General features: G+C 45.6%; 2 protein-coding genes across 6 annotated transcripts; both read right to left on the reverse strand.

Annotated features, from left to right (window-relative positions):
• LOC147433818 (E3 ubiquitin protein ligase DRIP2-like) lies at positions 1–27,525 on the reverse strand. Of its 5 annotated transcripts, none has more exons than XM_086490431.1 (4): positions 27,372–27,525; positions 9,084–9,306; positions 454–553; positions 1–377 (listed from the first exon to the last, which is right to left on the reverse strand). In XM_086490431.1, exons 2-4 carry the CDS (start codon positions 9,196–9,198, stop codon positions 302–304), a joined length of 291 nt encoding a protein of 96 aa, XP_086346557.1. In that variant the 5' UTR covers positions 9,199–9,306; positions 27,372–27,525; the 3' UTR covers positions 1–301. The 5 variants fall into 5 exon arrangements, with proteins under 5 accessions (XP_086346557.1, XP_086346558.1, XP_086346553.1 ...); XM_086490432.1 differs by having other exon boundaries at positions 1–352; positions 439–553; XM_086490427.1 differs by having other exon boundaries at positions 1–357; positions 27,372–27,524.
• Positions 18,588–23,537, reverse strand: LOC147433819 (uncharacterized). The gene is made up of 2 exons (XM_086490426.1): positions 19,472–23,537; positions 18,588–19,372 (listed from the first exon to the last, which is right to left on the reverse strand). The coding sequence occupies exons 1-2, from the start codon at positions 20,020–20,022 to the stop codon at positions 18,967–18,969; spliced, it is 957 nt and encodes a 318-aa protein (XP_086346552.1). The 5' UTR covers positions 20,023–23,537; the 3' UTR covers positions 18,588–18,966.

Genomic DNA, 27,525 nt, shown 5'->3' on the forward strand with positions numbered 1-27,525 from the left:
TGCAAGACAAAAAATGAAATTAAACCATAAAAGAAAATTAACTTTACACCTAGCTCACTTTGCGGCTAGCTCAAACAGAGCAACACCATTGAAAACAAGAGTGTTAGAAAGCACCTTGTTTTCCATGTGAAAACCGCTGTGAAGTCGGCTGGTTGTAATCCATAGCACCACTGCAGACCCAGTGGTGCACGTCAACCTATCTCATGTGAAAGGATTTTTTTTCTTCTGTAAGTTTGATATACATGCCTCTATGTGTGGTTTTACTTAGCTATTACAAACTACAAGGAGATTTGATTAGACCCTAGCTTCCCTTCTTGAAATATCTTGGCACAGACTTCATCAAGTTGGCGGTCTGCTCTGCAAATTTTGAAGCCGTCCTTACAATGCATCAGCTTCTACACATTATCAATGAAGTACGACATCAGCATAAAATCTTACATAAGAGTCTCTAACCTCAGTTTCTCCAAAGGTGAGCCACCAAGGTAGACATTGCATATTGGGCAACTTTCATTCTCTCCACCAACAAATATTTGATAAATGCACTCCCTGCAGACTGAACAAGCCAAAAAATATCAGCACCATACTAGCAACAAAAAAAAAAAGATTACGACAAAACCAAAAGGTGAAAAAAACAATGAAAAGAAAAAGAAAGGACACATCCTTTAAATGTCAAAACAAACAGCCAACTAGCAATCCACACTACCGCTTCTGTTAATGTAACAAACTTGGGCACCCCAAGTCTAGAACCTGTCGCGCCACGAGAGAGAGATTCACTTAAAACACTACACACAAATCACAGTTCAATTGAGTCAACACGGCCCGGCGTAGTTCCGTGCCAAGAGAGATTGGCCCCAAAGACTAGCGCCCCTTTCGGTATTTCTTTTTGTATTAATCTTTGAGCAAAGTACAACTCCCGCGAGTCCTCAGCTCTCAGACTCTGCGTCCAGATACTCTGGCCTTTGGGTTCCTTTTATTCTTACGAAGGGATACCAAAAGCAGAGTCCCCCACAAGCAGTAACTCAAAAACGAAAGGCCCAAAAGCAGCCAGCACTGTTTGCCGAAATCCGTACAGTTGTGCCACGTCAGCACTATCAACGCAAATCACAAAAATCCGTATTATTTTTATTTAATCCTATGAGTCCCTTTGGCCCCTCGATACTTAAGTTGGAACATAGCCTTTAAGGTCCTCGGTCATGCCACGTCATCAATTTGTGACATACCCCCCTCTTGAAAGAATTGTAATCGCCCTCGATTACGCCTGCAAAACAGACAGAGGCCATAAACCAATTCAATAGACACTGACTCTCAAGTACCGACGCACTAGACACGACACATCTAGCACTTGTACAAAGATGATAGTCACATCTGTAACAGACTTGGACACTCCAAGTCAAGAATCAACCGCAACAGCACCAAATAACCACTTCAAAACAATTCACAGATCACAATAGATTTGCACTGGCCCGGCGGAGTTCCGTGCCTAGAGATATTGGCCCCAAAGACTGGCGCCCCTTTCGGTATTTCTTTTTATATTAATCAAATCAAAGTACAAGAGAGTGGCTAGGGTTTCACTCTCAGACTCTACGTCCAGATGCTCTGAGAAGTGAAGCCCTCACCACTAATTTAAAGATTACAAGGGATGCCCAAAAGCAGAGCCCCAAAAGCTTCAAACCAAAAGCAATTGCTCTCTCTCTCTCTCACAGAGAGTCAAAACTTGAAAGCAAAAGCATTCTCTCTCTCTCTTTCTCATTAGGTAGAGAAAAAGCAAAATTTGCGTCGCTCATCTTTCTAAAAAGAAAACAAAAGTTTTTTTTTTTCAATAATAATCCGCCTCCGCGATTTCCGGAAATTAGGGTTTTTGGCAGAAATTAGGGTTTGCAAGAATTTTAGGGTTTCTGTTGTCCGCCACGTCATCACAAAATAGCCAGAACCAACGGTTTCCGAGACAAAGCATCTGCCACCACATTCTTCTGTCCATGCACATGGACAATCTGGAAGTGGAACTGTGACAAGATGTTCGCCCACCGCATCTGCTTTTCCGAAAGTTGCTTCTCTGACAAGAAGTAGCGCAAACTCTGATGGTCTGTAAAGACAGTAAAATCCGCTCCGAGTAGGTAATGCCGCCACTGAGTAAGAGCATGGATAACCGCCAAAAGCTCTTTCTCATAGATCTGTGCTATCATCTCCGGCCTAGAGAACAAACGGCTCTCGTAAGCTATGACATGGCCTTCTTGCATCAAGACCGCACCCAGACTACGACCACAAGCATCACAATATACTTCAAATGACTTTAGCAAGTCCGACAAAGTCAAAACAGGTCCCGTAGTCAATTTCTCTTTCAATGTCCGAAAGGCAGTCACCTCTGTGGGTCCCCACGAAAAAGGTACTCCTTTCTGTGTCAAGGTATGCAAAGGGGAAGCAACCTCTGCAAACTTTCGTATGAACCGCCTGTAGTACGAACACATTCCCAAGAAGCTTATAACTTCATGGGCATTCCTCAAATCGGACCAATCACGGATAGTCTCTATCTTGGCCGGGTCCATTTGCACTCCTGCTGCTGACACAATGTGTCCCAAAAAGTGTATCTCTGGTAGGAAAAATTCACTTTTCTTTGCATTAATCACTAACGTGTGATCTCGTAATGCCTGAAAGACTTGAAGCAGATGATCTCTGTGTTCTGCCTCATTCTTGGAGAAAACAATGATGTCGTCAAAGAAAGTGCCAACAAATACCGTGTACTCTCGAAAAATCATGTCCATCATCCAGTTAAATGTCGCAGGAGCATTGGTTAAGCCAAAAGGCATCACCAAAAACTCAAATAACCCAAAAGTCGTCCGAAAAGCTGTCTTGTAGACATCTCCTGGCGCTATCCTGATCTGATGATATCCACTCTTCAAGTCAATCCTGCTACAGCACGAGGATCGCTGTAACCTGTCGAGTATATTATCGATCCTAGGAATCGGAAATCTGTTCTTGATGGTGATTTCGTTGAGAGTGCTATAATCGATGCACATACTCCAAGATCCGTCTTTCTTCAAAACCAACAACACTGGAGAGCAATACGGTGAAGTACTAGGCTGGACAAGACCCTTTTCCAAGAGGTCTTTCACTAGGTTCATAATCTTTTCATTCTGTACTCGGCTCACACGGTAAGGTGGCCGATTCGGTGGCGTGCTTCCAGGTATCAGATCAACGGTTTGATCTTCAGGCCCTCTAAAAAGCAATCGGCATGAGTGTGGAGAAAAATCTTGGCGTTCTTTTGATCGGGTCAAAACATATTCAACCTTTATCCAGCGTTCAGTTCTCTCCCAAAGAATGAGTAAGAAACTGAAGTTCATCAAGTACAATCTCTAAGCCCTTCATTTATCAAAGTAGCTTTCTCGGCCCGGTAGTCAACCATGGCGTAGTTCTTGTGGTACCAAGGGATCCTGAGTAGAACGTCACTCGCGTGCCCTGAACAACCCTGTCATTGCAAACAAAGTTTGCCAATGCTCGGTGTAATGGCAACATCCCATCCAGGTGCCAGTCGAACTACCTCTGCCTGTGGCGTCAGTCTGTCGGGCGTAATTCCAAATCGAGCCGCCAATTCCAAGTGAAAAGAAGTTGGCCTTTGCTCCTTCAAAAGAGCTTCCTGATCCTTCACTTTGCCCCAAAAGCGGCAAAGTTTGTACTTTCATTCATTAGATTCGGTACAGGTCCCACGCCATGTGGTACCAGTTCTGCTTTTCTATCTGCCTTTTCTGCCACATTCCTCAGCTGCTCTCGAACTCTCAGGCCTGTCGTCGTCTTTATCATTCTGTTCTTTCTGTGCCTTATTAAGGCACTTCGCGGAGAGATGTCCCGGTTCTCCGCATCCAAAGCACTTCTCCTCTCTGATGAAGCGAGCTCTCTCCTCAGGAGTAAGCTTGCGTCGTGCATCCTTTTTCTCTGGGTTGCTCTTTTTTTCTTTCTACTTTCATTCCCAGAAGTCTGTTCGGCTCGTTGTGTCATTTTCTCATCGGTGGGGTAAGTCAAACTGCCAGAGTGAATGGCAAAGCCCCGCTTCGCATGACTCATCAACTCCTGAATAGAAGCTGACTTCTATTCCAAGTAGTGATCTCGGATCTCTGTAGGTAGACCCAAGGTAAACCGCTCAATCTGTTTTCTGAACGAGATCTTCTTGAATGAAGAGGCGGGTAGAAAAGAGCTCCAGAATCTTTCACAATAAGCATTGATTGTATCTTTCTTGGTCATCCGAAGATGGTTCCAAGCAGCTCGTATATCTCGCTCAAACTCTTGAGTCAACCAAGAAGAAATAAAAAGCTTCTTAAATTTCAGCCATGTAACTGGCACAGTCTTGCTTAATAGAAGCGTGGACCACCAAGTGCGAGCATTTCCCTTAAAATAAGAGGCAGCTCTCCGAATCTTGGAGTGCTCTGAATAGCGTCCTCCCACGAAAGCGATGTCAAACTGCTCTATAAAAGACAAAGCCTTCGAAGCATCTGAGTATCCTGAAAAAGTATCAAACTTGATCAAGTGGCCACCTTCCTTAAACTCTCTGACTTTCTTGCTTTCATCTTCGAGAAAGTCATACTGGTTGGCTTTGTAAAAATTCTTCTTGTTCGCATAAAACTTTCCGTCATCGGAATCTGAGCTGTCTGTAGACGAGTCCTCAGTAGAACTGTCAGTCTCTGGGCGAGATGTAGCCTTCTTTGCCTTTTTCTTGCCCTTTCTGAAGCTTTGTTTCTTGCTTCGCTTTTTGCTTTTCCTGTCTTCTTCGCTCGAGTCTGAAGAGCTAGAAAAACTGTCAAAAGAAGAAGAAGAAGAAGAAGAACTGGGTAGGCCTTCAAACTTGACGCGCTTCTTCAGTTTCTTTGCCTTGTCGAATGTCGACCGACGACCCAAATATCCCGGGAAGTCAGTGCCTTTCTTCTGCTTTTTGCCGTGCTTTTTGTCCTTCTTTTGCACGTCGAAAAGCTGAGCAATCCGTGCATCAACCACGTTCTCTAGTTCCTTCTCCGTATATTTCTTGGAGGCAGAAGATTTCTTGAGAGCGGGTTTCAGGAGTGGTGTTGTGGTTCTCTGCCACTCTGTCTGAACCTCTTCCAAAGAGGTCCGGTTCATATATTTTGCCATCTTCGGGTCCTTGGCAAAATTGAGCATCATCTTTGTTGCATCGCCGATCAACTGGCGACGCTCTATCTCTCGCCGCTCCGCCTAAGTAGGCCAAGGCAGGCCATACTCTCTGCCTGAATCTTCGTTGTGATCCCAGCCCGCATCTCCAGATGCAGAGGGAGTCAACTGATCATTGCCTGAAGCCATAGGTGCCGCGGAAAAAAAATATCAGGGATCGGATTTCCCGTAGAAGAGAAATCGGCCGTGCTCTAATACCACTGTAACAGACTTGGACACTCCAAGTCAAGAATCAACCGCAACAGCACCAAATAACCACTTCAAAACAATTCACAGATCACAATAGATTTGCACTGGCCCGGCGGAGTTCCGTGCCTAGAGATATTGGCCCCAAAGACTGGCGCCCCTTTCGGTATTTCTTTTTATATTAATTAAATCAAAGTACAAGAGAGTGGCTAGGGTTTCACTCTCAGACTCTACGTCCAGATGCTCTGAGAAGTGAAGCCCTCACCACTAATTTAAAGATTACAAGGGATGCCCAAAAGCAGAGCCCCAAAAGCTACAAACCAAAAGCAATTGCTCTCTCTCTCTCTCTCACAGAGAGTCAAAAGCAGAGCCCCAAAAGCTTCAAACCAAAAGCAATTGCTCTCTCTCTCTCTCACAGAGAGTCAAAACTTGAAAGCAAAAGCATTCTCTCTCTCTCTTTCTCATTAGGTAGAGAAAAAGCAAAATTTGCGTCGCTCATCTTTCTTAAAAAAAAACAAAAGTTTTTTTTTTTTTAATAATAATCCACCTCCACGATTTCCGGAAATTAGGGTTTTTGGCAAAAATTAGGGTTTCTACTGTCCGCCACGTCATCGCTTTGTGACACATCACTTCACATGAGATCACATGACACATCAAATCAATCACAGAAAAATTCATTCCAAATCTCAAACCATGACTACCAGCAACGTATTAGTAATCGCATCTAGATCCATCCCAGACCTCACTGATGTCGGATTAACTAATCCTTATTGCGATCATGTCTATAGAGATTTTCAAGACCGAAATGCTACAGCCATTTCGTCTTTCACTTCTTGCACTCAAACAAATCACATGAGAGAGTACACATCATTCAAGTTCAATTTCGGAAATTCCCATTTCATAAATTCATACAGCAGAATACTGTCAGCACAGCAGTATCCCTGAAATTCAAAGGAAAATCGGTGACTCTATTCCATCCAGGTAATATGTGACAAAAGAGGGGAGTAACTCCCCACTTGTGCAGTCCCGTGTGCACCAAATTTAACCCTGCTGATCCACGGGATCTTTCGGAGTAGACGCACCTAAACCGAAAGCCTCAAGGTAAAGTTCCAAAATCTAAGGAGTATCTGCTAGGTCCTCCTCCTCCATCCACTTCGCATCCAATGCCGCTAATAGTTCTTAAATTTCACTAAGAACCGCCGAATCACTTTTCTTTCCTTATGTGCCAAAATCTGTTAAGGAACAAGTATCTCCTCGCTCTCTTCCACTTCGGGTTGCTCATCAGGCTCCCCATCAACAAGCACAAACTCAAATGAAAAGCATTTGAATCTTCCAAGTATCTGGCAACTTGAGTCTGAAGTATACATCATTTATCTTTTCTGTAATCTAGAAAGGGCCATAATATCTCAAGCTAAGCTTTGGAAAAAGCCGCTCCTTTCCCTTCCGTTTCCTTAGGCGTACCTTCTCAAAACGTAAAAGCACCCAATCATCTTCCTTCAACTTCAAGTCACGTCGATGTCAATCCGCTGCCTTCTTGTGCCGTGTTTGAGGCTTCGTAAACAGTGCTATTGTAGGCAAATTCCACCAAAGGCTAAAATTTTTCGCATTGAGTCTTCTGATCAGAAATGTAAGACTTCAATAAATCCAAAACCACTGAATTGGCTATCTCAGATTTCCCATTTGTTGTGGGTGGAAAGATGACGAGAACTGCAACCGCGTGCCAATATTCTCTCAAATAGCCTTCCAAAACAAACTCGTGAATCTGGGATCTCTATCCGAGACTATGGTCTCAGGCATGCCATGTAACGGAAATATCTGAGCAATGAACAGTCTCGCTAAATGGTCTTGCTTGACTGTTTTCTTTACTGGAATGAATAGAGTTTGCTTGCTAAATCTGTCAATGACAGTCCAAATGCCATCGTGCCTACTCTATGTCTTCGGGAGATCAAAGATGAAATCCATTACAATACCTTCCCAAGGGCGGGTGGGAATGGGTAAAGGCTGTAGTAATCCCTGTGCCTTATGCATGTCAAACTTGACCTTTTGGTATACTAAACACCTGCAAAACAAAGTCGTCCACATCCTTTTTGAGTCTCGACCAATAGAAGTAATGCTCCACACCCTTCAATGTTGTATCGATGCCGCGGTGACCCGTAAAAGGTGGATAATGGCACACTGTCAAGACTTTTTTCCTCAAAGGATGTGTAACACACAACATCGTTTTCTTCATCAAGTAGTCATCCCGCATGGAATACCCTGGAATTGTCTCCCCAATCTGTATCCAAGTAAAAATGTCCACATAGTCGGGACCTATGGCGTACTGGTCAACCATATCCTTGAAGCTTCTGTGATGAATAGTGGAAATAGCCAAGACTAGGGGCTTTGGAGACAATGCATCTGCCACTCAATTTTTTTGTCCCTGAACATGGACAATCGGGAAGTGAAACTGTGACAAGATGTTAGCCCACTGCATCTGCTTTTCTAAAAGCTGCTTCTGTGACAAGTAGTAGTGTAGACTCTAATGATCTGTAAAAACTGTGAAATCAGTTCCGAGTAAGTAGTGTCGCCACTGTGTAAGAGCATGGATCACTGCCAATAGCTCTTTCTCATGATCTGTGCTACTAATTCTGGCTTTGAAAACAATCTGCTTTCATAAGCAATCACATGGCCTTCTTGCATCAAGACCGCTCCCAGACTCAACCACAAGCATCACAATAAACTTCGAACGGCTTTTGCAAATCTGACAAAGCCAACACTGCCAGTAGTCAATTTTTCCGTAAGTGTCTGAAAAGCAGTCACCTCTGTCAGTCCCCACGAGAAAGGGACTCCTTTCTAAGTCAATAAGTGCAAAGGTGAAGCTATCTCTGCAAACTTCTGAATGAACCGTGGATAATAAGAGCACAAATCCGAAAAGCTTCGAACTTCATGAACATTCTTCAGGTCAGGCCAATCGCGGATAGTCTCAATTTTGGCCGGGTCCATCTGGACTCCTGCTGATGTGACGATGTGTCCCAAGAAATGTATCTTTGGCAAGAAAAACTCGCTCTTTTTGGCACTAATAACCAACCTATGATCGCGCAATGCTTGAAAGACCTGTAGCAGATGGTGTCGATGCTCTGTTTTATTCTTAGGAAACACTATAATGCCATCAAAGAAAGTCCACAAAAGATCGATACTCTCGGGAAATCCTATCCATCATTCGGTTGAAAGTTGCTGGAGTATTTGTAAATGCATAGGGCATCACCAAAAATTCGTATAAACCAAAACTTGTCAGAAAGACTGTCTTGTAGACATCTCCCGGAGCAATTCTGATCTGATGTTTCATGGAGAAGGTTCTGGTTATGGACTCCTGAACTGGACTCAAGAGACTCAGCAAGATGAGAAATTCGCACGTCTAAGCAAAGCATAACTCCTTGCCAACGGTAAAATCTTACGTGCTAAATGCACTAAAGAATTTTAGGGATTTTCTACCAAAAACCAATTTATCCCTATAACCTTCGCAATCACTCAAATTTTATAGTTCTATTATTCTAATCTGGTCTTTTTCTAAGCTCGCAGAACCCTACCTCTTGCTGCAGAGCTTTGTGAAAACAAATCTCTCTTACTTTTTTCCCTGTACTTTTGCAGAAAAGCTCTATAACTACAAAAACGTCAGCATGAAGCACAGCAAAAAACAAACCGATCGCATTTTAGATATAAAAAGTAAAATTAGAAATAACACGTACAAGTGTGAAGACATTCAGAAATCGTGGTGGCTTCATGGACCAAGTTGCAGCAAAGAGGACACTGCAAGCACAGTATCACTGGGCCCTTTGTAATTTTCACTAGATTGCAGCTCATGTTCAATCTACGATATCAGAGATTCCTTCTGACGCCCATCAGCATACTCCTAAATGGTGCAAAACAGTCTAAGGCAAAATAGCATGCATGATATATTCCCTGTTGCACCTGCAATCAAAAGACAGCATCAAACAAGACCTGATGACAATTTCTCTCCTTGCATCAACCCAATAAAAGAAAAAGAAAAACACCAAAATTTATCATGTGCAAGAGGAAAGGACTTTTTTTATAAGAATGACCGAAGGAAGTGTTTGGTTCAGTTGAAAGCGATGTTTTGTTTATGTTATGGCATCATCAAACTATGAAATCTGTTGAAGATATTGACATTGCATAGTGTTAGCAACCCTGATGATAAAAATAAAAATCACCACATTTCATATTCAATCAACTAAACAGAAATAGCATTCTGAGAACTGAAAGAGCTGATTTGCATTCAATAAGTGTCACAAAGTGATGATGTGGTGTGCCCAACCGGAAAGAACTGGCCGAGAGGACAAGAAGAACTGAACCCAAAAAGTGTGGCCGAGGGGCCTAAACAGAAGGGGTTGTTAGGGTTTTTAATAAAAACCTAACCCTACCCATCTTGGAGAGCACCGGCCAAGGGGCCTAAACCCTAAAACTCCAAAGCGTAAATGCTGGGGGCTGATATCCAGATTTTTCATTACTGACATGCTGACATGGCAAGCTGTACGAATTTCCACAGTTTACACTTGCTGACTTTGGTAGTTTTGTGCAAGGCTTTTGAGACAAATGCTTTTGAGATTAGAAGCTTTTAGAACTGATGCTTTTGGGGCTCAGCTTTTGAGCATCCCTTGTATGTTTATAAGTGCCCACAGGGCCACTCCCCAAAGAGCATTTGGACAAAGAGCCTCAGAGAGAGCTGGGCCCAGGGTGTGGTACCTTTGTGAAGCAATAATAAAGAAATACCGAAAGGGGGGCCAGCCTTTGGGGCCAATGCATCGGGACAGAACTCCGCCATTCTCTCTCTCTCTCTCTCTCTCTCTCTCTCTCTCTCTCTCTCTATATATATATATATATATATATATATATATTCAAGTTCAGTTATTTGCAGATTTTCTTCGTGTGTTGCTATTAATTCCTCATTTGGAGAGTGGTATCAGAGCTCAAAATGATTCTTCTTCTATGGAGGATCTGATCCTTTCTGCAACACACATGGGTTCTCGCGGAGAATCTCACAAAGACGACACCCCTCCGACCTTCGATCTACAGGGAGATGAAGAAAGATGAGTCCCAACATGGGAACAAACGAAACCAACAGGGATTCTGGCAGATTTACCGCAAGGAATCTCAACATAGCAGAGTACAAACGTCAACTGCAGGTTGACACGTGTACGAAAAGATTGATAAGTACTCTAAGGACCCGAAATATGTGACTCACCTGATGAACTAACGGCTTGACAAGATTCACTCTAGATGGCGAGAGGCGGTTGATTCTCCTTTGAAGCTGGGTACAGAAAAGCAAACATTGTACTCACAGAAAGAATTTGACAAAGCTCTTGAAAAGAAAACGAAATAAGTGATGAAAAGCTTAAAGCACTCTTGAAAGATGAGGAAAGTAGTGGATTATTTGGGCCGGAAATCGTCTTTCAAGGTGGTAAGTAGATCCAAGAAGCATGTTCGTTTGAGGATGACCCAAAAAAATAATTTGTCTTCAAGGAGTTCCGCCAATTCATCTTCCTCTAGTTAGAGTGAGGAAGAGAAAAAGCGGAAGAAGCAGAGAAAAAGCAAGAAAAGTAAAAAAAAAAACAGATTTTTAAAAAGTCTAGAAGGCTCATGCTGCAAGAGTGGCCTCTGGACTTGCTCAGATTAATCGGCTATTTCTTCAAGAGTCTACGGCTTGCCTGGCTGCAGCGAGAGAGGAGCAGCAACGTCTCCGACAGGGCGTTGCTTCCTTGCAGAGGATGCAGGAGCAGCATCCACATAGTCCCTGGTTGGAGGAGTAGTTGCAGCAGACTCGCCAGGAGCTTGCCAGCACAGAGGAGAGGCACCATGAGTTTGCTTTCCATCAACAAGCATCTCAATGGACCAAGGAGGGTGACAAAGTGACAGGGACTTTCTTTGAGACAGTGGGACCACGACATGCGCATGCGAGGGTCAGCCAGTTGAGGAGGTTTCACAAGTCAGTTGCTTCAGATTCAAAGGACATGCGTGCAGTTGCTACTGACTTTTACCGTGACATGTTGTCAGTAGAGCCTCAATCAGAACGTCAGGATGCATGCAAAGAGCATGTTAGGGCACAAATGCCTTGTCTTGTGACTGAGGAGATGCGCCAGAGGCTTGAGCTACCTCTTCAACTAGAGGAGCTCCACGCCGCCCTCAAAGCACTTCTCCGTGGTAGCTGTCCATGTGAGGATGGTTTGACTCCCAGCTTTTTCTTAGAGTACTAAGACTTGCTTGGGTCAGATCTCTGCACCCTACGCCTGATTGGCTGCCAGGTGAGGGTTTCAGATGGATTCCCCCAGGGACTATAGTTCGATACTTGGGCTGTCAGGTTAGCTTGGACTTGTCTCCTGAGCAGCAAATTGCTCCCCTCCTCCTGTCCATCAGGAGGAAGCTGTTACATTGGAGCTCCGCACGACTTTCTCTGGCAGGCAGAGTTGTAGTGGCCAACCAGGTGTTGTTGGCTACTATGTGGTACATCACATCTTTTCGAGTTCCTGCATCAACCAGGTAGAGAGGCTGATCACGAATTTCCTTTGGTCAGGACGCGACACTCAGATAGCCCGGGCCAAAGTGGTATGGCAGGTCATCACTCTACCTTGTTCTCAGGGGGGGTTGGGGATCATAGACCCAACACAGCAAAGCAAAGCCCTTCTTGGGAAGTTTGTTGTCAGAGGATTGCTTCCAAGGGAGGAGCCTTAGAAGAGTTTTTGCTTCAGCGGCTTAGTGCTAGAGTGCCTTAGGTTGGAGGCCCTTGGAGACGTTCGACCAGATGGATTTTCATAGAGATGCGCAAAGTTGGCCTGAGTAGGAGATTGGAGAACCGTTTTGTTGTGAGTCTGCTCTACTCCTGGGAGCGGCTGCGGAGAGGCCTGGAGCAGCACCAACCTACTTGCACGGAGGAGCGCCTGAGATAGCCCCTTGTTTGGAACTCCATGGTTAGCACTCAGAGAGGCCACTTGGTTGGTAGTAGGCCTCATGTTTCTTGGGGTCCCATGACAGAGGGTCCAGCACGCACTTTAGGTGACTAGCTACAGTTCTCAGGCTTGTCAAAGGAGCTTCAGAGCATCCAGATACTACATGGCATGAGAGGGGTGCAGAGCATGTGTCAGGACATCACTGAGGCAGTACCACCTGAGTGGCTCACAACTCTCGAGTCAGCAGCGCCCAAATGGATGGGGGCCTTCACACGACTGGAGGTCCCCATCGCAGTTCGGGCTTGCTTAGAGACTGTACCCTCCTTGTTTTTCGAGCTAGAAGGTGAGGGTCGTTTACACCGAGTTTCACTAGAGGCCCCACAGGTTGCAGAGTGCTGTTTTCAAAGGATTTGAGTTGTAGGCATCTGTGGGAGCTCTTGGGACTGGCTACTAGAGGCTGTGGGCTTGGGACAGCTGTCCGCTGGCACGAGTGCAGTGGGATCTTGGAGAGTGGTTTTGGAGGGACCCTTTCGCCTCAGCCGACCATCCAAGTGTCCCTTTCTTTCAGTACACTATTCGACTAGGACGTCACATACTGGCAGCTCGGAGAGAGGCTCGTCCTGCTACAGCACCTCGTTGGCAGGAGGAGGGTCACACAGCTGAGTTCTTGTCAACTTTTTGGGCGAGGTTGTGGGACGCCAGACAGCCGCGGAAGTCACTTCCAATGGCTAGTTGCACATAGGGCTATAGTTGTGGGGAGATGGCTGCCAGAGCTACAGCTGTGGGGAGCTGGCTTGTACATAGTTGTCTCTCGGCAGCATGCGCAGCTTGTGGCCTTCCTGTGGAGAGTCAGCGTCATTGTCTTTGGGACTGTCCTATGGCACAACAGGTTTGGCTTCCTGTCCTTCGGTTGATGCCAGCTCTTTCCACAGCACGGCAGTACACTTGGGGGGCAACTGCTTGGTCGACTCTCACGGGCCCAGCATTACAATTTGAGCTATCCTCCACCAGCAGGATGATAGTGATACAAGGGCGTCGACCTACACTCCAGCCTGCTACAGAGCTTACTCCACAAGAGTGGTGCAGTGAGAGAGAGGAGTGTTGGGAGCTCGTTTGCGGCCTGACACTCTGGCTCATATGGCAAGCCCGCTGCTTCAGCATCTTTGAGACTCGCCTTGTACCACCTGCAAAGACAGTTCGAGATCTTTGGCTAGAGCTGATCCATACCTCAGGGGGCAGTTCGAGAGACTCCAGGGCAGCTCCGACCGCACGCGGGAGCGTAGAGAGGCTTTCCTTCGACTCTAGCGCCCTGGGCCTTTCTTCACCATGGTCCAGGGTGTGCTCAGATGGCACTACCGTCCACCTGTGTGGCTTTTCCCTCCTCCCATCTCCTGATTTAGCCTCATTGTACATATGTTGTTTTTTCATTGGGAGAGTCTCTCCTTATGTTTGTTGTAGCCCTCTCTAGTAGAGGTGGTTGTAGCCCTATGGGCAGTTTCATTAACTAATAGAAGGATCTTTTTCCACCAAAAAAAAAAATGTCTAGAAGGCATAGGGAGCCATCTAGTAGTTCACAGGATGAGATGTCACAAGACGGGCACCACGTGCCAATAGAAAAGAACAGACTGAACAGACTTTTAGCACTTCAATAACAACTGAAACTGAAAGAGAGAGAGCACACGCGACACAGAGTGGCGGAATTCCACCCCAGAGAGTATTGGCCCCAAACCTTGGCGCCCCTTTCGGTATTTCTTTATATTGCATCAACCCAGTACAAGCCAGTACTCCAGACTCTGCACCTTCTTCAGGAAGCATGCCAGAGAATGAGCCCTAGCCTCATATTTAAAGGCCCTAGGCCCCAAAAGCAGTTTACAGTAAAAAGCCTTCAAACTCAAAAGCATCTGGTCCAAAAGAAAAGCCAAAAAGCTGCCAACGTAATTTACGGAAATCCGTACAGCCTGCCACATCATCAGCCAACACAAAACGCGGAATTCCGTACAGCTTGCCACATCATCATGCCAACGCAATTTTCGGAAATCTGCCGCAAGTCTCTTTTGTGTGTGTGTGAGAGTCCTGCTTTATTTTTTCTTCCTTTATGTCACTGGGGCCCCATCGGACGGGGTCACCATAAGTTGGTAGGACTTCTTCTTCTGTTACTCGTTCTTCTTAGGGTTTAGGCCCCTCGACCGGCATCTGGAAGTTGGCCCCATTCTTCAAGGCTTTGACACGTCAACATGTTGTGACATCTCCCCTACTTGAAAGAGAGTAATCGTCCGCGATTACAACATATCTGCAAAACAAGTCAAGTTGGCTCAAAAATTTCCGAGGATCATTCCGAGGGACAATCAGTTTGCTCTTTCTGTTAAGAAGTTAGCTTCTCCTTTCGGCTCTTTTGATCAAGGAGTTAGCTTCTCCTTTCGTCCAGATTGGAACTCTTGATATTCCGGCGTAGTAAAATTAGCCATCACACCCAAACCGCACTGATCTTCCACGGGTGTCTGATGCACTAAAATTACATACCCAGGCAATCTCATCCAATTAGGAATATTCAGTGGTTGGCACATCACAATGCAACACAAATGCTCACATATGCATGTTACAAAACATAGAAACATAAAGTCGCCGATGAACATTCCTCCCGCATAACCTAACAAGGTCCGGGCCGAGAGATATTCACGACTCCTTCATCACTCCTCCCGCATAACCTAAAAAGGTCCGGGCCGGGAGATATAGAGGCCTTCTACAACCAAACGCCCTCCAGACCGCAATCTGCGTCGTTTGGAGGTGCTGAGAGTAACCACTGCTCAGACTTCTTAATACTCCTCTGGCATAACCATCCTGATCCGGGCCAGGAGTCACAACAGCAATTATTTTACAAGCATACAACCAAACGCTCCCCAGGCATCGGCTTGCGTCGTTCAGAGGTTTTCTAACATACAATGAAACGCTCCCTAGGCATCGGCCTGCGTCGTTCCGAGGTTCAAACAATACCAAAACCGTATTTCTCACTTCTCCACCCGGGAGTAAAATCACCAATCAATGAAACCAGTATTAAAGTCAGAGTCAAACATTTCAAATCGGCACCAAGACAGGTTCAAAACAGATACCATCCATTTCAAACACATTCCAAACAGGATCACCAAACAAGTTCAAACAAAACTCAAACTTAAAAAGCAATCTCGACATCAGCCGAGCTCGAAAAGTCGATTGACTTTCCATCCTGAAACCTGCATCAAAAAATTAGGGTTAGGTTCATTCCATAGGGTCATAGCCGAGCACAGCATGGTCCATGAGCTCTTGGACAAACAATGTTTCTTTGGCAGCGATGGTAGTCCCAAGGTAGCAATCGCACCGAACCTCCAAGGTTATCAACTCGAGAAGAGACATCTACTGAGAGATGTCGAGAAATTTCAAGATATAATCTGCTAGGGTTTCACCCCACTCCACCAGAAGTTGCACTTCGAAGGAAGATGTCAGAAACCATATAACTTCGGGCAAAAAAATTTCTTGAAAGCTTGCCAAGTCCTTGGAATGTGCGGCTTGGTAGCTATAGACATCTGCATGGTACTGTGTCTGATAAAAACAGCAGCTCGAAACAAATCTTGGATCCTTCTCTTGCAAGTGATCTTAATGGCTTATGCCCTGTAAGACATGAGCGGTGAAGACGGGAGCGCGCTCGATGCGCGATGAAGTAAGGGTGAGAGTGGCTAATAAGTCCGGGGTTGGAGCACGAAGCCAAAATTTCCAATAGGCTTTCGAAGTGCGATCTTGCTCTGTTTGCTCTTTGGAAGGACCGGTATGCTTTCAGAAAAGCACACGCCTAATGCCCTGATACCACTGTCACAAGACGGGCACCACGTGCCAATAGAAAAGAACAGACTGAAAAGACTTTTAGCACTTCAATAACAACTAAAACTGAAAGAGAGAGCACACGCGACACGGAGTGGCAGAATTCCACCCCAGAGAGTATTGGCCCCAAACCTTGGCACCCCTTTCGGTATTTCTTTATATTGCATCAACCCAGTACAAGCCGCTACTCCAGACTCTGCACCTTCTTCAAGAAGCATGCCAAAGAATGAGCCCTAGCCTCATATTTAAAGGCCCTAGGCCCCAAAAGCAATTTACAGTAAAAAGCCTTCAAACTCAAAAGCATCTAGTCCAAAAGCAAAGCCAAAAAGCTGCCAGCGTAATTTACGGAAAACCGTACAGCTTGCCACGTCATCAGCCAGCACAAAATACGAAATTCCGTACAACTTGCCACGTCATCATGCCAACGCAATTTTCAAAAATCTGCCGCAAGTCTCTTTTGTGTGTGTGTGAGAGTCCTGCTTTATTTTTTCTTCCTTTATGTCACTGGGGCCCCGTCGGACAGGGTCCCCATTAAGTTGGTAGGACTTCTTCTTTTGTTACTTGTTCTTCTTAGGGTTTAGGCCCCTCGGCCGGCATCTGTAAGTTGGCTCCATTCTTCAAGGCTTTGACACGTCAACATGTTGTGACAGGAGACCTCATCCTTTGATGACAGTTCAAACAGTGAGAAAAGGAACAAGAAGACCAAGAAATTCACACATGGGGTTAAGCAGTCAAGTTTGACACCTTTTCAGGCTACCACCACACCCATCGAGCCCTTGAATTCATACAGCAATTTGACATCGCCTTCTCAGGAAGTCGTTTCTCACAACAGTTGAAGGTACGAAGGGCAGCATCTTACTCGAAAGGAAATGTACAAACATCCAACCTCTTCAGATCCTAAGAAGACACCATTTGGTAAGAAGCACGACGTCTCCCACTTTCGGATTTTTGGGAGTGATGCCAATGTCCACGTAGTCCACGTACCAAAGGAGCACAGGGGGAAGTTTGACCCCAATACCCGGAGATTCTTGTCGGCTACAACTCTCTTTCCAAGGGATATCGACTCTATGATCCAGAGAAAAGGGATGTTGTACTCAGCCGTGATGTTGACTTCGATGAGATTTTACCCTCAAAGGGGGCTTCCGCTGCCAAACCTTCCACAACGACCCCCGATTTGCCGGTACTTGGAGACCCGGATTTTGATTTGCCTCTTGATGAGCCCTCTTCTCCTACCCCTTTTCCTCGAACTTTAAAGGAGCATGCACCCATTCCCAATGATGCAGATGACAGTGGTTCTCATCATAGCTCCGAGTTAGAGTCAGATATAACAGTAGCTCCTCCCCCGGGGAGCACAACCGGCAAGTTACCAAAGTGGCTTTTGGAGACTTTGCGAGATTCAGCAATTTCGGATTTTCCACCCAATTGGCGTGAAGCCGGTACTACACAACAATCTCAGTGACTTCGACTTGCTAAGGTAGATGAGCCTTTACACGTTAACTATGCTTTGATGTCTACAGTGATCTAGAACAGAGATCCTCTCACACTTGAGGAGGCACTTTCACAACCAAAGTGGAAGTTAGCTATACAGCATAGTAGTCTCGTACGGTCCCGTACGTTTTGTAAGCGTACGATGATGTGCGGTACTAAACGAACTAAAAAAATTTATGATGTACAATGACGTTATGTACGTTCAAATTTAAAAAAACAAATAATTCTCAAGTCTAAGGGCCTAAGGCTTAGGCCTTAATACTTACTTATAGAAACTTGACATTTGTATAGATTACAAGTTAGTAGTTACAACACTACAATGTAAAGAGTCAAGACTCAAAGACTAAAGAGAATGAGCATTACATAAACCAAAATGATCATTGAAATTTGATAAGTAGAGACCAAGTGGCAAGGGCTACAAAGTACTCAAAAAGTGGCAAGGGATATAAAAAAGTGGGGGGACCAAGTGGCAAGGGCTACAAAGTACTCAAAAAGTGGCACACCATAATAGAGAGACTAAATAGTAAAGTCACTAGTCACTAGTGCTCTCATCATCTTCCTCATCTTCCTCTTCTGAGCCTTGCTCATCAACATCATCCTCTTCCTCACAAGAGTCGAAGGATGACGGCTCATAATCTCCATCACTAATGAGGTTGCCTTCATCATCATACTCTGGCTCTCGAGGCTCTCTATCCTCCATAGTGATGGCCGCCGCACAAGAGCCGCTTCCGCAGCCTCGCCGCACATAGGTCCTAGGAGCCTCCGTGGGTGTTGTTGATGCTTTGCCTCTACCTCTTGTAGCCTTGGCACCTCTGCCTCTTGTAGCCGATGTAACTCCATGGATGATGACCTTCTTGCGTGATCGTGTGCGAGAAACCCGGCGATCAATCTCCTAAAGCTCCAAGTAGAGCTCACGAAAAATCATTTGCTCCTCAGGGTCTTGCTCTTTATTGACACTCTTTAGAGTGTCAATCGTAAGTGTGAGCTCATCCACGTTGACCTATTTGACATTTACAACATTGGACGATGAAAACATAATTAGTATATTCAAACTAATTAAAGACTAGACTCTAGAGTATAGAAAATGGAGTGAGTCGTGATTATAATTTATAATTTATACCTATCGAGCCATAGGCATCTCATGCATAGAGCGCAACATGCGTAAATTGGAGCGACAATAGATAAGTCGCTCTAATTGCTTCGTTGAGAGCTTGTTTCGGATTTTGGTGTGGATGAGGGAGTATGCGGACCAATTACGCTCACATGCTCCCGATGAGCAATCTTAAAACACATCAAGAGAGGCATAAGCTATAAGAGACTATAGTTGAAGAGATTAAGCACGAAATGTAAAAGTTTGAGGCTTGTCGCTTACTTGGCCAAGAACCCTCAAAGCAAGTCGTTTGAGAGTAGGCAATTGATAGCCAAAGCTCTCCCACCAAAATAAAGGCTTCACCAAGGATTGCCACTTCCAACACAAGTTGGAAGTAAATGCGGTGCCTCGTTGGTCGCTATAGTTGATTACCTCTTGGAGAAATGCTCCAATGTCCTCTTCTTTTAGCACCTTAAAGAGGTAATTGTTGCACTCCTCAATAAGCTCTTGATTTGCAAAGAGTTCGGGCTTCTTGTAAGCCGGATGCAAGAGAGCCGCAAAGTAATGGACAGGTCTCTTCATCCAATCCCACCGCTTTGTGATTAGGAGGAGAATGTCGTCTCTCTTGGGAGAGTCCTCGAGGTAATCACTACAAGAAGAGAGAGGAAATGTACTAAGTAGAGAAACAAGCATGTAGAATTTAGATATATAGAGAATGTATTATGTAATAATAAATATGTAGTTATACCGTGTTCCATCGGGAGCCCCATCTAGGATTGTAGACTTCTCAATCTCCTTGTAAGCTTCCTCCATGAAGTGCCATAGAAGCCCAATAGTTGCCCCTTCCATGTCGGTCATGCGGAGAGCCTTGTACAAGGGCAAGATCGCAACGACAAGACCCTTAATTTCTTGCCAAAACTCCTCCCGCAAGCAAAGCCGTTGGATGGCTTTTGCATCTTGTTGGGAAGCGGCGGACTCTCCATTCATCCACTCCTTAAACTCATCGGAGACCATGGTCTTTTGTATTTTGTTTTGCACATAATAGAACCGCTCTAGAAGTAGCCACATGGCGGCAAAGCGAGTGGCCGATGGCTTCTTCAACTCAAGGTCAGAGTAGGTGCGGTAAATGGCAAGCACCCTCACTTTGCCATTGATGAAATTGATGATGGAGAGTGCTTGGTTGAGGATATCTTTCACCCAACCTAGCTCCCCTATGTCTTCAAGGAGAAGGTCAAGGCAATGAGAGGCACATGGAGTCCATACTATGGATGGAAATTCCTTCTCTAGCCTCTTACTCATTGCCTTGCAATTTGAAGCATTGTCAGTAATCACTTGCACGACATGCTCCGCACCAACCTACACAAGAGGCATTTGTGACAAGAAGAGTTAAAACTTAAAAATTAAAACATAGGACTCATTGGCAATTGCTCAAGACATAAAGGCTCAATTTACGGTTTTACCTCAAGAATGGCTTGGCGGATGTGCTTCCAAATGAATGCCCCGGTCACTTTCTTCCCTCTCGAACCCGCATTAACCGCCCGTAAGAAGTACGTACCAAGAGGACAAGAAACAAGAATGTTGATGATGCCCTCTTCTTGTGGTCGCTCCATCCGTCGGAGAGGATAGAGCATCCATACTTTGCCCAACCCGCACGTACGGGCTCAAGTGACTTGTCAATCCTTGCCCTCTATTCATCAAGCTTCTTTGTTCTCATGTCATGGTATGACACACCCGTCCACCCTTCGCATGGACCAACCGCCGCATTGCTATGATCATCCTCTTCCATCGCTCCAACCAAAGAATGTTGAAGGAGAGATTGCATTCAATCACCGTGCGGGCAATCTCTATTTCCGCGATTCTTTGTCTCTCCTTGAGGAAAGACAAGGGGCCGGAGCATCCACCCACCGATTTCGCAAGAGAAGTTTGCTTTGCCATCTTCGGAGGCCGGCCACCATCACTTGAAGATCCCTTGGACTTCTTGGACTTCTTGGAGGAGGCACTACCATCACATGAGGCCGCGGTGGCACCGGTAGCCATGGACATAGTTGGAGAGGCCTCTTCCTCCGAATCGGAGCTATCAACATCCGGCGACACGAACTCATCCGAGGTGACTCTACCCTTGCGTGTCTTCAATGGAAGATACTTTTTCTTGCATTCCGCAAGGATATCTTCGGGGATATTAGGACATGGCCCCGCTTGTCCTCCCATCTTTGTCAAGTGGATGATGAGACGGGTGACGGAAGAGGTCATAGCTTTTGGGCAATATTTGCACCACCACTTGCAAGAGTTTTGCTTGCCCCCCACCCGCTCAAAATATCGGCAATGCTTCTCAAAGGCTTCATGAAGAGGAGGCGGCATTATGTAGTATGTAGCTAGTAGCTACTAGTATGATGTATGATGTATCAATAGATTAGAGAGAGAGAGAGAGAGAGAGAGAGAGAGAGAGAGAGAGAGAGAGAGAGACCCAAGGAAGCTTGAAGGAGAGACCCGTCACCCAAGGGAGCTTGAAGGAGAGAGATGGTAGACCCAATGGAGACTCGAGAGCTTGAGAGCTTCAATGGAAGCACATGGAGATGAGAGGGTAGAGCATTGAGAGGCTTAAGGCTCAAGCTTGTAGCTTGTAGTTGTAGGTTGTGTTGGATAACAAAGGGGAAGGGTTGCTTAAATAGGAGAGGAAGAGCATGTGAGGCTTGACTCTTGAGCAATGGGCATTGGCCCTTGGGCAATAAGCATGGCAATGGCCCATGGGCCATGGGCTTGCATTTGGCTTCAAAACTGCCTGCAAACGGCTCCAAAAGGCCTACAAACTGGACGTTGCAAAACGGTCAAAAAGCTGCCAACGGTCATAAACTACCGAAAATAGTCACCGGATGGAACGCACAGGACGGGACGGGACGGGTCCGGCCGGACGGAACGAGAGGTTCCGTTCGACGTACGAAAACTACCCTGCTATGCAGCAAGAACTTGATTCCATCAAGAAGAACAACACTTGGGTGTTGGTTCCGCGGCTTGCCAAGAGGAAAGTGATTGATGTCAAATGGGTCTACAAGACCAAGTACAAATCTGGTGGTTCTTTGGACAAGCACAAGGCAAGACTAGCTGCCAAAGGCTTTTCTCAGAAACCCGGTGTAGACCACGAGGAGACCTTTGCACCGACCGCAAGGATGGCGACCATATGGATTTCTTTTGCCCTTGCTGCCTTTTTCGGGTGGCCGGTTTTTCAGATGGATGTTGTTTCGGCATTTCTCAATGGTGATCTCCAGATCAGAACTCTTGATATCCTGGGTCGTTGACTTCCCAGAAAAATGTCATCCAAGAAGGAATATTCAATGGTTGGCACATCACAATGCAACACAAATGCTCACATATGCATGTTACAAGACACAATGAACGCCGCCGCTGAGCACTCCCCCAAGAGAGACGGCGGTCTGCGGTATGAAGCTACTCAACGACTACCTCGTCACCCCCCTCGCAAATAACCTAAAAAGGTCCAGGCCATGAGTTCAGAGGATTGGTACAACCAAACGCGCTCACTTTTTTGACGAGGTATCAAAGCCAAAGTGTGCTCAAGAGTCAAATCTTTGATCGAAGCATGTTTTAGATGTTGATTTGACATGGAAAATAGGAGTTTACATCTGTTTGCTACTATTTTTTCACATGTTTGAAGCTCATTTGGTGGTGTTGTGGGCTGATTTAGAATGCCGTCTTCATCTCTCCCTGTCCTAGTGTCACAAACTACCGACGTGGCAAACCCTGAAGATCTAACCAACTTACTGAAGAGTCAAGACGGCCGAGGGGCCTAAACCCTAACAGAAGAAGAAAAAGAAGACCTAACCAACTTATTGAACCCCACCGAGGGGCCTAAAGACTTAAGGGGGTTAGAACTTCAAAATCCTAACCCTGCCCAACTTAAAGGATCTAGCCGAGGGGCCGAAACACTAAAAATAGCAACAAAAGAAGCAGAATCTCCAAATTGCGAAGAGCATGCTGACGTGGCAGCCACTCGCGATTTGCGGAAATCCATGTTGATGTGGCAATGCTATATGGACAGCCCAGAGAGCACTTGCTTTTGAACCTGAAGCTTTTAGAGCTGTAGCTTTTCATGTTAGATACTTTTGGATAGGCCACGGGTTTTTAGATATTGTGTGGGCTCTCTCTCTGGCATTCTACCGCGTGGGAAGCAAAGCAGAGTTTCTAGAGCTTGTACCTTGTTGAAGCAATATAAAGAAATACCAAAAGGGGTGCCAGGGTTTGGGGCAATGTTGTGTCACAAGACAGGCACAACGTGCCAATAGAAAAGAACAGACTTTTAGCACGTCAATAACAATTGAACTTAAAGAGAGAGACGACGCGCGACACGAAGTGGCGGAATTCCACCCCAGAGAGTATTGGCCCCAAACCTTGGCGCCTCTTTCGGTATTTCTTTATATTGCATCAACACAATACAAGCCAGTACTCCACGCTCTACACCTTCTCACAGAAGAGTGCAAGAGAATGAGTCCTAGCCTCATATTTAAAGGCCCTAGGCCCAAAAGCAGTTTACATGAAAAGCATTCAAACTCAAAAGCAACTGTCCCAAGAGCTGGCGCTAAAAAGTACAAGCTGCCACGTCATCACTGTCAGCATAAAACGCGGAAATCCGTACCACTTCTGCCATGTCAACAGTCCAGTGCGAAATCCGGGTTTTCTGTACACGCTGTCAGCGTGAATTCCAAGAATCCGTACAGTTGCCAGGTCATCTCCTCCGTGTGTGTGTGTGTGTGTGTGTGTGTGTGTGTGTCTGTGGGCTTTCTTTATTTTAATGCCTTTATGTCACTAGAGCCCCATCGACGGGGTCCCATAAGTTGGTGGGAGCTTCAACTTCTTTTGCTTCTTAGGGTTTAGGCCCCTCGACCGGGATCTGCAAGTTGACTCAGGTCTTCAGTGGCTTGACACATCAGCAGTTGTGACATTACCCCTTCCTAAAAGAAAGTAATCGTTCGCGACTACCGTATATCTGCAAAACAACTCAAGGTAGCTAAAAAAAATTCTGAGGGACAATCAATTTGCTCTTTTGTTAAGGAGTTGGCTTCTCCTTTCGGCTCTTTTGATCAAGCAGTTGGCTTCTCCTTTCGTCTCTTTTGATCAAGGAGTTGGCTTCTCCTTTCATCTCGATGGAGCTCTTGATCTCCTAGGTCGTTGACTTCCCAAAAAAATGTCATCCAATAAGGAGTATTCAGTGGATAGCACATCACAATGCAACACCAATGCTTACATATGCATGTTACAGGACACAACAAACAGCGCCACTGAGCACTTCCCCGAGACAAACGGTATACGATATGAAGCTACTCAACGACTACCTCGTCACTCCCCCTGCAAATAACCTAAAAAGGTACGGGCCATGAGCTCAGAGGACTGTACAACCAAACGCTCCCCAGACCGCAATTTGCGTCGCTTGGAGGTTCACGCATACAACCAAACCCTCCCCAGACATCGGCCTACGTCGTTCGGAGGTTTTCCAGCATACAACGAAACGCTCCACAGACATCGGCCTGCATCGTTTTGAGGTTTTCAAACATACAACGAAACGCTTCCCAGACATCGGCATGCGTCATTCCGAAGTTCAAACAAAACCAAAACAGTATTTCTCACTTCTCCACTTGGGAGTAAAATCACCAATCAATGAAACCAATATTAGAACCACAATCAAACAGATCAAATCGGCACCAAGACACGTTTAAAACAGATAGCATCCATCTCAAACAAATTTCAAACAATACTTTCTCAAACAATGTTCAAAAGTATCTAACTATAAAACAACTAGAGAGTTCATTCAGGGTTTTGTTTGGACAACCGAACTTTGAGGATGACTGGCTTGCCCTTCTGTATCACAGTGATTGTTCGGTTCCGAACCCGGAGAGTCGCATCATTCTTGTCGAGCCAGGGCATGCCCAAGAGAACGTCGCAGTTGCCCAACTTCATAGTGTGGAAATCGGCTTTTCCATGATAATCTTGGATAGTCACTGGAAGAGCACCAATGAGCGATACCACTTCTATACGGTGGTTGGTGCAACTTTTTGGTTCTTCGTCATCCGACACTTTATTTCTCAGTAGTCTCGATTGTCCCATTCTTTGGACTTCCCGTAGCAGCTTGGAATTTTTGACACGTGGTATATGGAGGTGCAGATTTCGGACTCTTTCCTCAAAGGTGGAGTACTCTAGAGTTGGGAAATGATCCAAATATCAATAGTTTATGCCTTTACCCTCAATTTTGATGCATTCTCTTGGAGCGGTCAACAGGAATACCTTCTACAAATGCTGATTATGCGACTTGTGAGTCGGTTGAATTGAGGAGATTCTTGACAAAGCTTGATTTACTTTCAGCAAATAGCATTGTACTTCCCAGACGTCTTTTGGGAGTAGTGGTTGGATGGTATGATGGCCACATATTATTCGACCTCGGAGTTCAGTAGCACATATCCTTGTCCACAAATCCCTCTCTTTACAGCTGCAAATTGCTCAATCCAGCTTCCTCATCTCATTGCCTTGCCAAGAGCTAGCGTTTTCAGAGGCAGCCCTCAACGCTTTTGGTGGGCATACCTACACTGGTTTGGCAACAATTCTCGGCAGCACTTGCACGCTCTTTTCATAGGACCACTGGGCAGCACATCTCCCCCTTCGCGTCTTCCCCTCTGGGCATTCCATTCAGTGGGCATCGCAGCAACAGGCAAAGTTGCCAGCCTAGGAGAGCAGAGATTTCCACCGTCACTAGAGGGCAACCATACCGGCAGCCTTGAGGCATCGCAGCCATAGGTAAAGTTGCCGGCCCCGGAGAGCAGAGATTTCCACCGTCACTAGAGGGCAACCATACTCTCTCTCTCTCTCTCTCTCTCTCTCTCTCTCTCTCTCTCTCTCTCTCTCTCTCTCTCTCTCTCTCTCTCTCTCTCTCTATGCCAAGAAGTGGATCTGTGTTGGGGTTTCCAGCCCATGTTGAGGCCTTGTCAATCTTCTCGTGTGCAGGAGAAGTTGCCAGTGTCCATAGCAGTCGCAATTGTGTGTACCTTGGGTCTATCCAGTTGGCATGTCATATCAATGCCAAACCACCCTTGGTCACTTGTATGAGCAGCTTGTTATCAACATGGAGAGCATTTCCCAGATCTCTCTCTCTCTCTCTCTCTCTCTCTCTCTCTCTCTCTCTCTCTCTCTCTCTCTCTCTCTCTCTCTCTCTCTCTCTCTCTCTCTCTCTCTCTCTCTCTCAGATGTCCTGTCTCTTTCTACCTCAGTAATCTCTCTTCTTCACAAGTGCCTTGTTCATGTGTTTGGCAGTTCTTGTCTTCATTACATCTTCCGTTGTCACCTTTGATAATGGAGCTCTTTATTTTATGCTTCTAGTATATGATTTCAGCCACCTTAATTCCTCTAGCACAAGAATAAGGCTTTTGAAATCTTCAAAAATTCGCGAAGGTGGTGTTGAGACTATTCGTGTGGACAAGGGTGATGAGTTCACCTCCAACACTTTCGTGAATTACGATACTGACAATGGCATCAAGTGTGCAGACAAGGGTGCCGAGTTCACCACACTTATGTGAATTACGATACGACAACGGCATCAAGCGTGCGGACAAGGGTGATGAGTTCATCTCTAACACTTTTGTGAATTACGACACGGACAAAGGCATCAAACGTGACCTACGAGTTCTGCATACCTTCCAAGAATGGAGTTGGGGAGGGAAGAATAGGATTGTAATGAAGATAGCCCGAACTATCTTGAGCATCGAGATCTTGTGTACGGAGGCCATTGCTACACTTGTTCATACTCTAAACTAGTCCCCTACGACTTCGCTTCCTCTATTTGAGGTGTATTTTGGCCAAAAATCTGATGTCTCCCATTTTTCAGTCTTTTGGGGGCAATGCCTATGTCCATGTGCCAAAGAATATTTGATTCCAAGGCCACCCAAATGAGTTTTGTCACCTGAAACTCTTTCCAAGAGCTATCATCTCTTTGATCCAAAGAAGATGGAGATCATGGTTAGCCATGATGTAGTCTTCGACAGGCGTGTTTCTTTGAAAGGGGCTTCGGCTCCTAGGTCTTCCAAGTTCCACACTATCTAGAGATTTGCTCCTTCTTGGCGATCTTGAGAATGATTTTGTTGATGAACCCTCTTGATCGGCTCTTGTTCCACAAGCTCCAGAAGCTACAGTGCAGAACCAACCCCCAACCCCCCCCCCCCCCCCCCCCGATGTTGATGTAGCTGATGATGGTTCAAATCATAGTAATGTTGATAAGGAGATATAAGTTGCTCATATAATAAAGCAAACACCTGAAATTTGTGATTGATGAAATCACTCTGCTCTCATCGAAACGCTGACACAACCCTGGCTCAAGAGTGCCTCCACAATGCATATGCCACGCCACATATTTAAGGTCGTCAGGCAAGAAGCGTGTGATTTGGATGGACGACTCAGTTAAGGTCAGTAAGGATAGTCACAACGGTCTACGCTGAACCAGCTTTGAGCTCCGACTGAACTTGGATCGTCATGGGATAAAACTCTAAGGTGAAGCTCCCCTCGCATCATGATCAAATGCGCGAGGCTGAAAAACCAGAAACTTGCCACCTGCTACAAACAAACGAGGTACGCGGAAGCAGAATGATCAGCACGCTTACCTGGTTGTGCCTCCCCCGCAGACGGTTAAAATGATTTCTTGAATCGAGTCTGTTTGGCGCTTGAATAGTACAGCAAATTTTTTTCCATTATTTTTTAAAAGAAATTTTGCAGGACTCTGACTCGCACTCCGAGTGACGCGGGGAGAGAGAGAGA

This window comes from Adiantum capillus-veneris, chromosome 19 (genome assembly GCF_014529385.1).
Source record: "Adiantum capillus-veneris isolate H3 chromosome 19, ASM1452938v2, whole genome shotgun sequence".
NCBI lineage: Eukaryota > Viridiplantae > Streptophyta > Polypodiopsida > Polypodiales > Pteridaceae > Adiantum > Adiantum capillus-veneris.